Genomic DNA, 19,309 nt, shown 5'->3' on the forward strand with positions numbered 1-19,309 from the left:
GTCATATTTTCAACACTTGGCTTCTTTTCTTGAGCCGGCGAAAGCAGATATTGAGATCTCTGCAGCTGATCTAGGAACCAAGGTGGTCCCAAAGGGGTGATCCCTTGATTTCTCCATGATAAATTAGGGTCATTTCTCCATCCCTCATTATACGTATTAGAAAAAAGATCATTCATTTGAGAACATTCCTCAAAAGACTGAGTTTTGCCTTTTAGCAACAATTGCATCTGACGACTTAATTCGGCCACTTGTGAATCCAAATCTTTAGAAATAGACACTTCATGGACACTTGCTCTTTTATCTTGACTTGCCTTTTGTTGAGAGTTACTAGCAAGTAACTCAAATATTGTGATATGAACAAGGGGTCGATGATTCATGTTCAAGTCATGAAAATGGTTGAGTAATTGAAGTCCAACATTCCAACCATCCCTTTCTTGAGAATTAGTGTGTTTACTTGGTTATTAAGTCCTTAGCATCATGTGTTTATGATATTTTTTAGCCAATTGTTGTGGTTGGTTCAAGTATTGTTAGTTGGTCTGATTCATGTTAGCCTAAGAGTTAAATGAATCATTAGTTTGGTTGACTAAAAGGCTAGGTCATGCTGACCATAGTTAAGCCTTAAGACGAGTTAGTTTCCTAGTTAGGGTTGAATTAGGTTTAGTTAAGAAGTTTCCTAATTTAGTTAGATTTCTTTTGAGTCTTTGTAAAGGCTATAAAAGAGCCTTAAATTCCAACGTTTTTTGGAGGTAAATTATGAAAGAAAATTTCCAGCAAACACTTTGTGTTAGCAACATCTCTTGTCCAAGAGATCTAACTTGAATACTTGAGAGGATTCTTAAGTTTTTCAATTGACTTATCAATTCAAAATCACGTTGAATTGTGGCATCATTCTACCATTCTATTCAATCTCGAGTGGTCCTTGATTATCTAAAATCCGTCCAATTTATCCATAACTTGATCAAGATAAATCATTCCGCTGCCTGATCGATTCGATTCTTCAAGATAGGTTCTTGCTGGGTCGAGATCGCATCATCTAGTATCAGAGTTTCGGCTCTTGATTTAGATTAATATCTTTTTCTTCTTTTTGATTTTCTCTTTGTTTTGCTACCAAGCCCTAATCCTTCTTATTTTGAAAAAAAAAAAAAACAGTTCATCGTTCTAGGGTTTGAATATCTTATGATTACCTTGTGTCGCTTTTGTTTTTTTTTTCCTTGTGTCGTTTGTCTCCCTTGATCAGATTCGTTGTTTGAGTAAAAAAAAAAGTCGTATTGTAGCATAGTTACTATTCATCACTATAGTATAGTTACTGTTCACCGTGTCGTTACTGTTCATCCGAAGTACTGTAATGGTACTGTTCATCCGAAAAAAAAATTGCATACCTTGTATTTGTTTCTTGTTGTTCTTGAGTCTTGTAGTTGGTTTGGTAATTTCTTGAAGTTCTTGGATCGCCTAGTTGGGTTCTTGAAATCTTGATACAAAAGTTTTCAACTTTCCAAATTCTTGAAACCCTAGTTCATCTTCTTGGGTATTTGCGGCTAATTTTTGTTTCTTGAAGTGGCAAGTTGAATTGAAAAAGAAAAAAAGAAAGAAAGAAAAGAGACTGATCAATGAAAAAAAAAAGGAGAAATGAAACGAAAAAAAAGGAAAGACAAGAAAAGGAAACGGATCCAAGCCAAACAAGAAAATAGTTTTGAATTTGAAAACCTAATTTGGCTTGGATTGTTGCCAAATCTGGTCACATCAATCCTAGTCCAATTTCGTTTATTAAGCCGCACTTAGGAAAGCTCTTAAACTAATATCTTTCTTTTCAAAAGTGAACCCAAGTTTCCCAAACAAATTCCCAAATTTTGTCACCCAAACAAGTTTTCAAATTTCAGCCATTCCTAATCAGGTAGAAATTTTCTAGGATCCCAAAATTTCTGCCATTTGTGTCTTGTTTATTTGAGTCTTGTCCAGCCATTGAGAGTCCGTGTCTAAGTTCTTTTTCTAGCTTTTAAATGAGTCCAAGTTAGTTTTGGAGTCCAAGAGTCCGTAAGTTTCCTAAGTTGAGTCCATAGTTTCCTAATTCGAGTCTTCTTTGTCTTGTGTCTTTCTTGGCTAAATTAAACACCAAATCAAATCAAGTTTTTGGTGCTGATTTTCAGTAAGAATTTAAGTATAAATTGTGTCTTAAATCTAGTCCAAAATTGGCACAAACTGGCATCAAATCTATTCGGGTTTCACCAAATTTTATTAGGGTCTACGAGTTCCACTTTCCACGAACCAAACTTGGGAATTTTTGGCCTTGTTTCAGCACTTTTGAGTCATTCAAATTAGTCTTTGTTGTGATCAAATCTCAACTCAAGTGTATAAATCTCATCTACATCACTTCCTTGTGCTTTGTTGGATAAGTCATTGAACTACTTGAGGAATTTCTGATTTCTTCAAATAAGGAGATCAATGACCAAGAGATTTGCTTGGTGAACTTATTAGAGTGTTTTAAATACTTGAGTGATACATGAGTACGTGTGCATGCACGTGAGGGTATGCTGTGAGGAAACTTTTCTTTATTTTTACTAACCATTTTGCAGGTCAAAAATGAATACCACAGGTAGTTCACACCATTTTGATCCTACCCTTATGTTGGATTCCATATTGGGGGATGTTGAACGGAGGTTAGACAAATCAGTCTAACTCATGCATAAAAGGCTTGATAGAATCGAAAACGAATCTCGCAAGATGAGGGGTTCCATTCAATCTAGCCATGCTAAAGTGTCAAACCATAAGTTTCATACCCTCAAGGAGAAGATGGATCGTGATTGTGCACTACGAGCTTATGAGAGATATAAGCGCACTTGTGATGACTATATGGAAAACCAAAAGAGGACGTGCCGAGCATCTAAAAAGAGCTCATTCTACACCAAATCAGTTTGTTCATTTGAGAGGTCTCATGACCATAATCGAGCTGTGAATCCTAAAAGCTCTCGCAATTGGTCAACATATGGTGAACCAAAAGAAGAAAGACCACTCAAAAGGGATAAGGAGTCTATTACATCAATTTCCTCAAAGTCTAAGGCTGCATTTGAGTTATCTAAGAAGAAATCTTGGTGGGATATTTACCAACGTCTTCTTCAAGAAAAACAAAAGAAAAAGCCAGTTGAAAGGGTCGAGATTGAGGAAGTTGTCATTCAAGCTGAAAAGTGGAAAGATGAAGTTGTTAGTGAGAAGTGTGAGGTAACACTTGAGGGTGCATATGAGGTAAAAGTTGAGAAAAGTGAGCTAGAAAAAGAGATGGAAAAATCTGATAAGATGAGTACAAAATCAAGTGAGCTAATTTCAACTGAGAATGTGGGAGCTTATTGTTTTCCTAACAAACTTACATTTGCTTTGTTTAGTGTTTCTTCTTTTATGCAGATTAAGCGAAGTCAAGTGGAGTTAGTCATGCAATGTTCCATTCCAAAGTTACTTGTACAATTCACTGGTCTCCATGGAGTTTGTCTTCTAGGAGTTAAGTCAATTTGATGTCAATTCATGGAATCGAATAAGGCCAAATCTATCTGCACTTTTGGAAAGTCAACTCGAGTTCACCTTAAACGGGGAATTCCAGATTTTACTTCTCATTCTTTACCTATGATTCATTCATCATATTTGCCTTATTTTGAGCATGTTACTAGTCCTAATTCTTGTCGTTCTTATGTAGATTTTGATGAAAAGTGTAAAGAGCCAGCAATGATTCATCTAATTGAATTGGTTGATGGAAGGAATAATGAAGTGTCAAAGGGAGTTTTCACATTTAACTCTTATTCTACACCTTCTTATCACTTAGCTAATGATGTTCCATTGCTTATATACCCTATTTCTGGTTCGTTACAAGCTGAAACTTACTTCATTTTTGTAGATTGTAACGCTGTCCAAAATTTTTCAGACTTATCTTTGTGGAATGCAACCAGATTTCATGTTTGTTTCCGTCGAATTTGGTGTTCCCAAACCAGCAGCTGTCCATGGTTTTTCTAATCACCATTCACCCATAGACTCGGGCCATTTGTTCCCTTTAAGTATTTCATTGTCGATTGCTTGTTCACAAGAAGATATAGCATAGCTGCTAATTCTATCATGTTGCTGCCAACACGAGTTGAGTTTTATGCGCAACTTAAATTCTTGAGCATCAAGAAGTACATTCGAATCCAAGGTGTCGATTTCCCAAGCTATGATAACAGCTTGGTCAAGATTGTTTGTGAGAAACAAAAAGCAAGAAGGCACTGTAATCAACTTCATTTACATTGGTACATTCCTTGATTGAAAACGTTACTTGTGAGTTTCTTGCAGTTGCATAAACGCCATTCAACTTGGTATGCTCATATGAAAGTGATGCCCGAATTACTGCAATTTCTCCAATCTGACGATTTGTAGGCAAATTGCTTTCAAGAGGAGAGGAATGATATGAACATGGGGTCTGTGATTCATGTTCAAGTCATGAAGATGGTTGAGTAATTGAAGTCCAACATTCCAACCATCCCTTTCTTGAGAATTAGTGTGTTTACTTGGTTATTAAGTTCTTAGCATCATGTGTTTATGATATTTTCCAACCAATTGTTGTGGTTGGTTCAAGTATTGTTAGTTGGTCCGATTCATGTTAGCCTAAGAGTCAAATGAATCATTAGTTTGGTTAACTAAAAGATTAGGTCATGTTGACCATAGTTAAGCCTTAAGACGAGTTAGTTTCCTAGTTAGGGTTGAATTAGGTTTAGTTAAGAAGTTTCCTAATTTAATTAGATTTCTTTTGAGTCTTTGTAAAGGCTATAAAGGAGCCTTAAAGTCCAACATTTTTTGGAGGTGAATTATGAAAGAAAATTTTCAGCAAACACTTTGTGTTAGCAACATCTCTTGTCCAAGAGATCCAACTTGAATACTTGAGAGAATTCTTGAATTTTTCAATTGACTTATCAATTCAAGATCACGTTGAATTGTGGCATCATTCTACCATTCTATTCAATCTCGAGCGGTCCTTGATTGTCTAGAATCTGTCCAATTTATCCATAACCTGATCAAGATAGATCCTTCCGCTGCCTGTTCTATTCAGTTCTTCAAGATAGGTTCTTGTTGGGTTGAGATCGCATCATATTGCAACCAATTCTTCCGGAGTTTTATCACCAATATACCCTCCTGCTACAAAATCTACCATGTTTTGAGTCGTGAAAGTTAGCCCATCATAGAAAAACTGCACTTGTAGAGCCAACGGATACTGGTGATGAGGACATTGAGCAAGCATCAACTTAAATTATTCCTAAGCTTCGTGAATAAGCTCTCCCTCCATTTGAGTAAAGGAGCAAATTTTGTTTCTTAAATCAATAGTTTTTTGCGAAAAGTAGTACTTGATCATAAAGATATTATAAACATCTTCCCAAGTTCTCAAGGATCCCTTAGGTAAGTTTAGTAGCCAAAATTTAGCACGGCCCTTGAGATAGTAGGAAAACACCTCATCCACAGATGATCTTCTGATATCCCACTCAATGGAAAAGTCTGCACCACCGAGTAAAATTCTCAGATAAAAGATAATGGGTTTTCATTAGGTAGACCGTGAAAAGCAAGAAGCATATTAAAATGCAAGGTCTTGAGTTCGTGATTCCTAACCCCATCACTTAGCCAAATATAATGTGGGGAAACTACTATCACAGGATATTGAATGTCCCTCAGAAGAAGTCTAGCAGATGGAGCTGGTAGTGGATTTTGATTATTAGGAATGTTCAAAGCCATCTTAAACCAAGGTACCTAAACAAGAAAAACAATAACAATAACAAAAGTGAAGAAATAAAAATAAAAATAAAAGACAAAATAACAAAAATAACTAAAGTAGAAAACTTAGTGTCGTCCTCGACAACGGCGCTAAAAACTTGATCAGCGATTTTCTACAAGCGCACAAGGTCAATCGTAGTAATAAGTTATCTGGAATATTCCAGGATCGAATCCATAGGAACGAGTTAATTTTCTACTTTAATTATTTTAAAATAACAAAATTTAAATTGAAGGAGTGGTTTTTTCTAACTAAACAATAAAGGGATAATCGATTCAAATAGAGTAGTGGTGAGAAAACAATAGACGCGAGCGTAGAGTTTCAGGTTTTAATCCAAAATTTGAATTAATTATCTAGTTAATTTCTCAATAAACCATGAACGCATCACATAATTATATTTAAGATTATCTCTCGATACATTTAAAGTGTGCCTAATTAAATCCTACGTCTCTCTCAAAATCACAAGTATTCAATTAAACCCTTTAAGAACTTTAGTGATATAAGTGCATCATACGAATGCTAACCTACTCTCGTGATTAGATTAAATATGTATATCTATCTAGTGCACGGTTGTATATCCCTTCTCAATTCAATACAAACCCTAAAAGCATGTCTATGGTGGCTAAACATAAACACGTAATTAAATCAAGATAGATATATATATATATATATAGCAAAATGCAAGAAATTAAACTAGAAAAATTAATCAAATTCCTTCATAAAAATCCTAATCCTAGAAACAATTTAGTTCAACATGATTTGGAAATTAAAACCACAAATTCAAAGAGTTGCTACAAAAATAAGAAAAGGAGTATGAAAACTTCTTAGTTGCTTGCTCTAACTTCTCCTTGCGCGTTCTTTTGATTCGCCTCCGTTTGATCTTGATCTCTCAAGAATAAACTATGAAAATATGTTAAAATTAATTTAGACTAATGTTTTCCACCCCAAAAAACGTTCTAGATAGCCCTTATTTATAGTCTTAAAGTAGTATCTAAAATGGGGTAGGATTGGACTTACTAGAGCTGAAAAACGTCAATTTCATACATTTTCTCAATGAACACCGGCCCAAACAGTGGCCTAAACTCTGGTGCCGGAGTTCTTTCGGATGACTTGACCAAAAGAACTCCGACATGAATATCAGCACAATCTATTAAAGATCTGTGGATAGATTGCTTCGGATCCACATGCGAATCCACTTCAAGGCCAAAAAATCTCCATCATCGAGGCCGAATCAGCTCTTACTCAAAACATGAAAATTGTAACTCTTTGAATTAGTTTTTCAACGCCACAAGAATCAAGCCTTTGGAATTTGATTGCTAAGATATGCCCAAAATACTAATAACTAGTCAGAAGAGCTTCACAACGCAACTATACTTCAAAATTTTGAATATTTGGCTATGAAAACGTGAAAACCAAACTTTGATGTCTCATAAGATTTGGAGAGCATTCTCTTAGCTTCAAGATAAATTAAGAATCATCTCAATCCAATTTGTATAGCTCAATTTATCGCCAAAACTTTGAAACATATCAATCCTGCCAAACCTCTCACTTTTCATGTTTTGTTCTTCCATTGTTTCTTCACACCACGTTTTAGCCATTTTCTCTTCAATTGAACTTTTCACCAATTAGAACAATATAAAAGCAAAATTAAGTAGTTTCTACTCAAGATAAAGATCAAGTAACATGGTTAACTAGCAACTTATACCCATAAATGTACCACAAATTACGCCCTATCATGCCCCAAAATATTTATCATGATTTAAAATAGAAATAAATGAAGTCCAACTTTTCTATTATACCCTTAATTAATACAATTTTCAAGGAGAAGCATTTAAATCATCTTTTTGTAATAAATCATGCTACAAACTATTTTTATTTTTGAGTAGTTGTGCCTTTTTTTTATAAATCCAAACCCAACTAACAAAATGTTAAAATTTAATTGAGGGGTAATAATGGGAAGACATTTTTTGGTAGTTTATGTGTCTTGATCAAATTTTACTTTTCTTGAACTACGTGTAAAATTGACCATGACATATAAAATGAGACCGATGGAATAAAAAATTATAACTTATCATAAAATGTCACTGGTTTATGTCGTTTTGTCTTTCAACTAAAATTTTTGTTCAAGAAATCAGAATATTTGTCATTCATATTCCAAAAACTACGGAGATGTTTACGAACACAGGAAAAAAAAAAAAACGACGTTCGTATATAAATAATATCACGGAATATAAACAAATTCAATAGCAACACAAACTTTTTGTGATTAGTTTTAAAAAAAGTACAAAAAAGAGACCCTTGTGAAGTTAGGCGGCTTTCATTAGCAGTTCTTTATGCATGTAAAAAGCAACAGGCCCATACTATTTGGGCCATGGCCCTCACTCGGATGGGCGCAAAGTAAGGACCCTAGTCTTTCTTGGCAATATCCACTACGTCATTCAAGCTAAGCTCAGAATTTCCTCCATTCAATTAACTCTTGACATAACAATGAACAGAATAATAAATTTATGGATACTTCTCCAGTTATTTTTTTTCCCCCAAAAAGACGTTAGCCTTACAAAGGAGATCGAGAAAGGGCTCGAGGATCGTATTAACAATCTCAAGGTGACTTGATTCATATTTTCCACCGAGTTGGTCTTGGGGACAAAAGTCTAGTTCACTGTCATCTCATAATTTTACCTTTTTAAGATAAAGGGAAATATCCCCTAATTTCAAATGATAAGAGAAAAAAATAAATAAAACTGTTATTGAAAAATTAAAATTTGAAAAATACTACTAAAGTCTGAAAATGGCCATAGGCTGTTAGTCTCTCTTTCCCAATGCGCATGTGGGTATGCATTCAGCGTATGACACTAGCTATTTTTTAAGAAAAAATTTAATTTTCTATACACTGATAATGTATACACTATCTATCACTTTTGGATGAATAACAACTATGTAAAATTTGAATTTAAAATTAACTTCTTTATATGTGTCATACTCTAATAGTGATAGTGTATACACCGATGATATACATAAGATTTACTCTTTTTTCATGTTAGTACTAATAAAAAAGGGGAAAAACATGGTAGATTTGGCTTCCAAAGCTTTTAGGGTCATTTTTCAATATAATATGCTGAGAGCCACTTTTTTTAAATTTCAACGATTTACAACAGAGGCATTTTGGCAACATTGATGAGTTTTACTAATGGAGAGGACTAAGTGACAAAAAGATAAAGTTATAAGGTAAAGTGTGAAATTAGATATACCAAAAGCAGAGTTTTTTCATTAACCTTTTTAATTGTATCAATATGCTGTCAAATCAGGGAAATGCCGACCCTAGGACTGTGCACCAACCTTAGGGTGCTTGATGCAATTGTCAGAAGCCTTCTTACAAGATCTTGCAAGGAAAAAGCAACAAAAGATTTCACTTGCCTTTGCCCGGAAATTAAATACTTTTAATAACCACAAAATTTGCATACATAAAGACAATAAAGAGAGTATATCTGGACTGTGATTTATTTGTTAAATTTTATTTGATTACATAATAAATATATATTTTTATATTTTTAATTATATTTTTATTTTATATACATCACGTAAAAAATGTTATAATATAACGGGCTATATGTACAAGTAAGAAAATTTAATGTTAAAGGTTACATAGATTTAATTTAATGTTGAAAGTTATATCTATTGTTGACTTTTCATATGAGAAGAAGATTTCTACTGTCTCTTGAATTTATATGTTTATTAAAAAGTATTATCTACTTTGGATACTGTGAAAAAGTAACTGCTGACAGCGATTAATGGTTCTTCCTTTTCTTTACGTAGTGGGCTTAGGTACATTCAAAGAAAAGATAAAGCTTTAGATATAATTCCACCGCGGCTTGTTATAGGATACCTACTTTTTCGCTGGTTGCTAGAAGATATGCTTCAAAGTTCAAACCAACCTCTCTCTCTCTCTTGCATTTTTCAGAACTTTTCGGTGAGTAAGTGTGTTTGGATAAGATATTATTTGAAATAATTTTTTTAGAAAAAAATATTGTGTGGTTTAAATTTTAACACATCTTTAATTTTTGGAGTGGTGAGGTGATGTGATAAAATGTGGATCACATGATCTATATAGATTAGGGCTATAATCGACTCGAGTTGCTCGCGAACGGCATGGCAAAATGTGGATCACATGGTCTACATAGACTAAGGCTGCAATTAACTCGAACTGCTCGTTAGTCGAAGCTCGAGCATGGCGTTAATATATACAAGTTGAGCTCGACCAACCATTTCTTAGATTTGATACCTTAGCCGCTCAAAAAGCTTGAGTTGACGTGAAATTATAAAAATACCCATCAATTAAACTCGAGCTAATTTCGAACTCCTCACGAGTCAAAATGTCAAGCAAAACTCAAGCTGCTCGTGAGCCAGAAACGAGTCAAGGTCGAATTTTCCTTTTCCTAAGTTGAGTCGACCTTGACCTTCATTTTTTTGGGCTCGACAAGCTCAACGAGCTCGCATATTAACAAGTTCAGCTCGATTCGATAAGTTCAAAACACGATTCGACCTAACTCATTTTCAACCCTAACATGGACTGAGTGTAGCCAAGTGTTTCCCTATCAACTTTGTTGGCCATGCAAGGCCAATCTCTACGTGAAAGTACTATTAGCAATCCTTTATTGATCTTCAAGAATGTTAGTACAAAAAATCACATAGCGGAAGTAATATTATAATTTTACAAATAATAAATAATAAGAAAGGCACGGAATGAAATAAAATATTCTGTTTCAATTCATTAATTTTCTTCGACTACAAACCTAGGACTCCCTGTGCCTACATAGATAAATATAACAACAAATCCTATTCTAATTATAATACAAAAACAAGACTCAACCTATTTCCTAAACTGTCATGCCAAATCTAATATAGCTACCAAATAATAAATTAAATTCTAAAACTATTAAAATTCTAAATATGCTTGGTTTAAAATATTTCAACAATATCTCCCGTAAATCAAGTTCTTGATGTAGTCATTTCTAATACGATCATGAGTTTCAATTGCTATTGCAACCTCTATAACAGTATAACTCAGCTACAACTCCAATTTATAACTAATATTCATCTACATATTTACCTGTGGAAATCGGCTATCTGCATTCAATTTTGCTGCTAATTCTCCTCGATCAAAAAAGTCATCGATATTGACATATTCGCAATTAGAGCCATTATATTTTCTTAAATAATAATCTACATAACTTTCAACTAATAAATCATGCCTTTCATAATCTTCTTTATAGTAATAATTTTCACCATTGACAAATTCTCTCTCCATGGCAATTCCAAATAATTTATGTACCTTCACAAAATTTTTCTTCCCTGCTTGAATTTCTTGCTTTCCCTAGTTTCGATGTGATCAAACAGCATTATGACAATCAATAATCTGGTAGGACCTTTTTTTTCCTGATCACTGCACAATACTAACAATCTCAACAGAATCCCTCTTTTTAGATCTCTGTCCAATTAGAATCATTTTTTCCTAATTTCAATTAACGAACGAGTACTTAAAACCAACTCTTATGGTCCAATTCTTTAATACTATTGATAGGGTGTTAATTGTTGGTATTTTAATTATTAATTTTCCCTTCTATCCCTGACAAATATTGTGTTAATTGCTGATATTTACTCATATTTGGTATCGGGACTTAATTTCAGGAATGAAGCAGAAAACTACCAAAAAGGAGGGACTTTATGGAGAATATGGAGACTTCTAAGGGCTTCAATTCTTAGGCCTTGGATTGGTGGGGACCACAAAGCTATAAGTCATTTGGGCTCTTAAAAGAAAGGAACGTAGAGAGACTTGGAAGAAGAAGTAATTTTGGAGACTTTGTCCACATGTGTGGGGACCACCGGAGAGAGCTTTGAGTCATCTTACTTTTGGCTTTTTAAGGAGAGGACGTACAGAAGCAAAAGGAGACCTCTAGTTTAGCTTTTTAGTTTAGTTCTAGTTTCCTTTCTCTGGACTGGCCTCTGACACACGCCAGGTGTTCGACAATATTCCCCAACGGGAAAAACATCTTTTATTCCTTGCTTTCTAGTAAAAACGCAATGCCTTTGCAATCCAGTACTTTTGGCTGCAATTCAACTATGAGGAGTGGCTAATTTCTTCATCTAGTCAGAGGTTAAATCGAAGCTTTGGTTCGACAAAACTGTGAGATCGAATTGATTTCCCTACGTTCTTTAATTTGCAAGTGTTTATATATTTCCTGTTCACTTATGCATATGATTACTTCTTGCAATTAAATACTTGATCACTGTTTAATTGTGTGAGTAATTAACAGCCATCTAAGAGTGCTCAATCCGTAATTGTTGGGTAATTTTAGTGCATGTGGCAAGTGATATGATTCAATTGTAGTAGAAACTTTTGAGTCGTTGTTGCGGAAATATATGATATAGCCTAAATAAACCGAGCGTGTGTGTTTGTTGGTTATAATTGGTGGCCAGTCTAATGATTAATGCTGTCAATAGGTTAAATCCTAAGAGCGTGTTTAGGATTGCTTAATTGGCTAGGGCAATAACTACAGAGCTTGTTGTGGTTATCGAATCAGTAAGGTTAGGCAGGTTGTCAGAGCTTGTTGACAACCATAACCAGTTTATTTGTAAATGAAAGATTTTATCTCTGCATCTGTGATCAGTGATTCGAACCATAAGTGGAGATTATACCTTTGACTAGAGATTTTCCTTCCGTCAATTTACTTTATATTTTTAATTTGAGCAATTAAATTAGACAGTTCCATATCAACTTCCCCCCATTTTTATTTAATGTTACATTCATTCAAAATAAATTCCCAAGTCCCTGTGGATTCGACCCTGCTCGCTGCTATATTCGAATTTTGTCTTTCACGTAATTAATATACTTTGGTATATCGGATCAAGCAAACTCTGGCACCAGGGTGAAGCTAGTAACCCATTGCACAGCCTAAGTCCCTGCTCCAGTACCATAGTGGACTTAATTCGTGACTTAAGAGTAGGAATTTTATTTTTGCTGGTTTGACACCCAACAAATTTTGGCGCCGTTGCCGGGGACTTGGTGTCAAAATAAATTTATTTTCTTTGAATTATATTTTCTTTGTTTATTTTTTATTTTTATTTTTATTGTTACTGGTTTATGCCTAGATCTTCTCGTACAGGTGAACTGCAATATAATCCTGAGATAGAGAAAACTGCTCGTGCATTGAGAAAAGCAACAAGAGAACGAGCAGAGGCATCCTCCTCATCTACTGGACATAATTCAGTAGTAGATTTTGTGGATTCATTTAGTGAGACGGAAGAGATAGATAGCACCATGGCTAATGAACGGACATTGAGAGAATTGGCTGCACCAGATTTAAATCAACAGCCTCTATGCATTACTTATCCTACATTAGAGGTTGCATTTGAGTTAAAATCTGGACTAATCCATTTACTTCCTTCTTTTCATGGCTTACCAGGTGAAGATCCCCACAAGCATCTCAAAGAATTCCATGTGGTTTGCTCGACAATGAAACCTCAGGGAGTCACAGAGGAGCAAATTAAATTAAGAGCCTTTCCATTTTCCTTAGCCGATAAAGCTAAGGATTGGCTCTATTATCTGCCCTCTGGGTCAATATCCACATGGACAGACATGAAGAAGCATTTTCTAGAAAAATTCTTTCCTGCATCCCGAGCTGCAAGCATTAGGAAAGACATCTGTGGAATTCGACAATTCAATGGAGAGACTCTACATGAATATTGGGAAAGATTCAAGCAACTATGTGCTAGTTGTCCTCATCATCAAATTCCTGACCAACTCCTCATCCAGTATTTTTATGAGGGTCTGTCCCAAACTGACAGAAGAATTATTGATGCTGCCAGTGGGGGCTCCTTAGTGAATAAAACACCCACGGAGGCAAGAAATTTGATATCGAGTATGGCTGCAAATGCTCAACAATTTGGAGACAGGCAGGATAACACGACTCGTAGAGTCAATGAGGTAAGTAATTCTTCAATAGAGCAAAGATTAGATTGTCTAACTTCTTTGGTTGAAAAGTTAGCTATAGGACAAATGCAGCAATTGAAAACATGTGGAATCTGCTATGGTTCGAGTCATCCAACAGATATGTGCCCCACACTCCAAGATGATTCGACTGAGCAGGCTAATGCAGTTGGATTTCCAGGACCACCTCAGAGACGGTATGATCCCTATGCAAACACCTATAATCCAGGATGGAGGGATCATCCTAATTTTAATTATGCAGTAAGGCCACCAGGATTTCCACAACAGTCACAATATCAACCTAGACCTCAACTTTCACAGCAACAACCTGCTCCTAAATCAGGTATGTCACTTGAGGATATTGTGAAATCTTTGGCTACTAACACTCAACAATTTCAACAGGAGACGAAAACTAGCATTCATAATTTGGAGAATCAAATGAGCCAGTTAGCTTCCACAGTCAATAGATTGGAATCCCAATTATCTGGAAAGCTACCTTCGCAGACAATTGTCAACCCCAAGCAAAATGCTAGTGCCATCACATTAAGAAGTGGCAAAGAGTTGCCTGAGCCGAGCAAGAAAATTTCTGAACAAGCAATCGAGGAAGAGCTCGAAAAAGAGGGGAATGTGTCTCAACCTAGAGCCTTGGAACAACCAGATTTTGGAGAAAAATCAACACAAGTGGTTACACCTCCGCCTCCATTTCCTAGTCGACTGGCAAAGTCCAAAAAGCAAGAGCACGAACAGGAGATTTTGGACACTTTTCGAAAAGTTGAGGTAAATATCCCTCTTTTAGATGCAATTAAGCAAATTCCTAGATATGCTAAATTTTTGAAGGAATTATGCACTGGTAAGAAAAAGTTGAAAGGAAACGAGAAAGTGCATATGGGAGAAAATGTTTCGGCAGTTTTGCAGAAAAAATTGCCTCCTAAATGCAAGGACCCAGGTATGTTTACTGTCCCTTGCAAAATAGGTAATATTAAAATTGAAAAAGCTATGTTGGATTTGGGTGCTTCGATAAATGTTATGCCTCGTTCTATTTATAATTTGATGAACATTAGGCCTTTAAAAGAGACGGGCGTAATAATTCAACTGGCTGATCGATCAAATGCCTATCCTGATGGAGTTTTGGAGGATATTTTAGTGCAAATTGATAATTTGATTTTTCCTGCAGATTTTTATGTGCTTGATATGGAGGATGATAATTCTAATTCATCTCCAATACTGTTAGGGAGACCATTTTTGAAAACTGCTAGAACAAAAATTGATGTTTTCACTGGCACATTGACTATGGAATTTGATGGTGATGTTATTAAATTTAATATTTATGATGCCATGAAATATCCTGGTGAATCTCATTCAATTTTTGTTATAGATGTAATTGATTCTTTGGCGCAGCAAAATTTTGAATTTAATAATGACGATGCGTTGAAGGTTGCTATTTCTACTGGTCTCTGTCAGGAAAATTTGCAAAAGATAAAAGGGAAGTTTGTTTTTCCTTTTGAATTGCAGGAAGTTATTTTTGAATTGAATTCTCTTTGCCCAGAATTTTCCAATGTGTCTTACTTGGAATTACCTCTGTCTCATTCACAGCTTTTGCCATCTATTGTGCAAGCCCCGAAGGTGGAATTAAAGCAGTTACCGGATAATTTAAAGTATGCATTCTTGGGAGATGGAGATACACTCCCAGTAATAATTTCCAGTAAATTGACTGCTTTAGAGGAAGAAAAACTAATTCGGGTGTTGAAGGACCACAAGGAGGCAATAGGATGGACAGTGGCTGACATAAAAGGATTAAGTCCAGCCACTTGCATGCATCGCATCTTGTTAGAAGATGGTGCTAAGCCTTCGAGAGAGGCTCAACGGAGATTGAACCCACCAATGATGGAGGTAGTGAAGAAAGAAGTTTTAAAACTTCTTGACACAGGTATAATCTATCCCATTTCGGATAGTAAGTGGGTAAGTCCTGTTCAAGTAGTTCCTAAAAAGACAGGAATTACTGTTATTGAAAATCCTAAAGGTGAGTTAGTGCCCACTCGAGTTCAAAATGGGTGGAGAGTTTGTACCGATTTTAGAAAATTAAATGCATTAACTCGTAAAGATCATTTTCCATTGCCTTTTATTGATCAGATGTTGGAAAGGTTGCAGGAAAATCTCATTATTGCTGTCTTGATGGTTTTTCAGGTTTTCTACAAATTCCAGTGGCGCCTGAAGATCAAGAGAAAACCACATTTACTTGCCCTTTTGGTACATTTGCCTATAGACGAATGCCTTTTGGTCTTTGTAATGCGCCTGCTACATTCCAAAGGTGTATGGTTAGTATATTTTCTGATTATGTGGAGAATATCATAGAAGTGTTTATGGATGATTTTACTGTCTATGGTAATTCTTTTGATGAATGTTTAACTAACCTCACAAAAATTCTTAAAAGGTGCATTGAGACTAATCTTGTTTTAAATTATGAGAAATGCCATTTTATGGTGGACCAAGGCATAATTTTAGGCCATGTGGTATCTGCAAAAGGAATTGAGGTAGATAAGGCTAAGGTAGAAATTATCAAATGTTTACCTTACCCTGCAAGTGTGCGGGAAGTTCGCTCTTTTCTTGGCCATGCAGGTTTTTATAGGCGTTTCATCAAAGATTTTTCAAAGATATCCCATCCTCTATGCAAATTACTTCAAAAGGATGTGGTATTTCATTTTGATGATAATTGCAAGAGTGCATTTGACACGCTCAAGGGATCATTGACTTCAGCACCAGTGGTTCGACCACCAAACTGGAGTCTTCCTTTCGAGATAATGTGTGATGCCAGCAATTTTGCTGTTGGTGCAGTACTTGGCCAGAAGGAGGGCAGAGCTTCTTATGTCATTTATTATACCTCGAGGACCTTGGATGGTGCCCAGTGCAATTATTCGACTACGGAAAAGGAGCTTTTAGCTATTGTTTTTGCTTTAGAAAAATTCCGTTCTTATTTACTTGGCACTAAAGTCATTATTTATTCTGACCATGCAGCTTTGAAATATTTGCTCAACAAGAAAGAGGCCAAACCACGACTTATAAGGTGGATTCTCCTACTCCAAGAATTTAATTTGGAAATTAAAGACAAAAGGGGTGCCGAAAATATGGTTGCTGATCATCTCAGTCGTTTGATCAATAGTGAAGGACCTGCTCCCTTGAAGGATAATTTTCCAGATGAGCATCTTTTTGTAGTTCAAAAGACAACTCCCTGGTATGCTGATTTAGTGAATTATCTGGTTACTAGAACGCTACCTAATGATTTGTCTAGAGCTCAAAAGGAAAAAATTAAAAGTGATGTTAAATATTATGTGTGGGACGAACCATACTTGTGGAAATATTGTTCTGATCAAATTATTCGCAGGTGTGTGTCTACAGAAGAGGTTCCATCAATTTTATCTTTCTGTCACTCATATGCGTGTGGTGGACATTTTGGCCCTAAGCGAACTGCAAGAAAGGTTTTAGAGTGTGGTTTATTTTGGCCAACTTTGTTTAGTGATGCATACTTATTTTGTAAATCATGTGCAAATTGTCAAAAGACAGGTAATTTAAGCCATAGAGATCAAATGCCTCTTACTCCTATACTGGTTTGTGAAATTTTTGATATATGGGGTATAGATTTTATGGGTCCATTTCCTTCCTCTTTTGGTAATATGTATATATTACTTGCAGTTGATTATGTCTCAAAGTGGATAGAGGCTAAGGCAACTAGGACTGACAATGCTAAGGTTGTAGTTGATTTTATTAAATCTCATATTTTTGTCAGGTATGGCACGCCAAGAGCAATTATCAGTGACCGAGGGACACACTTCTGCAATCGAGTAATGGAAGCATTGTTGAAGAAATATGGCGTCACTCACCGGGTTTCTACGTCCTATCATCCGCAGACTAGTGGTCAAGCAGAAATCTCCAATAAAGAAATCAAGTCGATACTTGAAAAGACGGTGAATCCCAATAGAAAGGATTGGAGTTTGCGCTTAGATGATGCACTTTGGGCTTACCGTACAGCTTTTAAGACCCCCATAGGTATGTCTCCTTACCGATTAATTTTTGGCAAACCTTGTCATCTACCTGTGGAATTGGAACATAGGGCATATTGGGCAGTTAAAAATTATAATATGCGAATGGATGAATCTGGAGAACACAGGAAGTTGCAATTGCAAGAGTTGGAGGAAATCCGAAATGATGCATATGAGAGTTCTTGCATTTATAAGGAGAAGACAAAAGCATTTCATGATAAAGCAATTTCAAGGAAAATTTTTTGTATTGGTCAAAAAGTACTTCTTTTTCACTCTAGACTTAAACTTTTTCCTGGTAAATTGCGTTCTCGTTGGATTGGACCTTTTATTGTGACTAATGTGTTTCCTCATGGTGCAGTAGAAATTCAAAGTCTTCACACTGACAAGATTTTTAAGGTTAATGGTCATCGTCTCAAACCTTTTTATGAAGGATTTCAAGTTAATAATGTTGAGGAGGTGACCCTTGCAGTGCCTGAACTCTCTGATTGAAGCATTATTTTGTCTAGCCAAAGACTTTAAAGAAAGGCGCTTTTGGGAGGCAACCCAATTGTTCATTTTAATTGTTTGTTCAATTCCGTGTGGTAGTTTAGAGGTGTTCTCCTTGAATTCGACTAATTTTGGGTTTCAGTTTTCGTTTTTGCCGATTTATAGGTGCCCTTCAGTTTTGACGTGCCCGCGTGATGACGTGCAGGAAGCTCACAATGAGAATCGTCCGAAAGCCACAGTGAAACGCGACTAGAAAACGCGAGTCGAAGGCGCGTTTTCAATCGCGTTTTCACTCCTGCGAGATTTGTGCACAAAACGCGACTTATAAAACGCGAGTTGAAGGCGCGTTTTCAATCGCGTTTTCACTCCTGCGAGATTTGTGCACAAAACGCGACTTATAAAACGCGAGTTGAAGGCGCGTTTTCAATCGCGTTTTCATTCCTGCAAGATTTGTGAAGGAAACGCGACTTATAAAACGCGAGTTGAAGGCGCGTTTTCAATCGCGTTTTATGTGTCCCAACAAAGGCTTCAGAAACGCGATTTCAGCTCATTTCTTCTCTTCTTAGTTTTCCAGGTTCAGACTTTGGAGGCTCGCATGGTCAACGTCGATGCCAATGTCGCCGGCATGGCACATGATTTGGCGCAGTCTCTGTTTCTTACAGGCTTTGCACCTCCGTTTCCACCTCGCCCTTCACTATGCCCCGATTTCAGGGAAGTGTGGTTGCTTTCCCTCTCACTTTTGCTTCACTTTTGCTTTTTATTTGTCACATTGAGGACAATGTAGGATTTAGGTGTGGGGGGAGCAGTTATGGTGCTAGTGTCTTTCATTCATTTTCTTTTTCTTCTTTTTAGTGATTAGCTCGTATGTGATGCCAAGTTTGATGTTGGATTGTTGCCTCTATTTCTGCTATTGCCAAGTTTTAATAATAAAAGGGTACCAAGTTAATGTGGTTGAATCCAAAAACATCTCTTTGGTGAATATCAATGATTGTTTTACTCTTATAATTTTTGGTTAACTTTCCTAGGCATAGGGAA

At 35.9% G+C, this 19,309-nt stretch overlaps 1 protein-coding gene across 1 annotated transcript; it reads left to right on the forward strand.

Moving 5' to 3' along the window:
• Positions 1 to 2,718: 2,718 nt before the first annotated feature.
• On the forward strand, positions 2,719 to 18,277 carry LOC113780667. The gene is made up of 7 exons (XM_027326447.1): positions 2,719 to 3,237; positions 3,394 to 3,471; positions 3,905 to 3,983; positions 12,931 to 14,097; positions 14,173 to 15,188; positions 15,243 to 15,812; positions 16,286 to 18,277. The coding sequence occupies exons 1-7, from the start codon at positions 2,719 to 2,721 to the stop codon at positions 18,275 to 18,277; spliced, it is 5,421 nt and encodes a 1,806-aa protein (XP_027182248.1).
• The last annotated feature ends 1,032 nt before the right edge of the window (positions 18,278 to 19,309 follow it).

The sequence above is a fragment of the Coffea eugenioides genome, chromosome 8 (assembly GCF_003713205.1).
Source record: "Coffea eugenioides isolate CCC68of chromosome 8, Ceug_1.0, whole genome shotgun sequence".
NCBI classification, from domain to species: domain Eukaryota; kingdom Viridiplantae; phylum Streptophyta; class Magnoliopsida; order Gentianales; family Rubiaceae; genus Coffea; species Coffea eugenioides.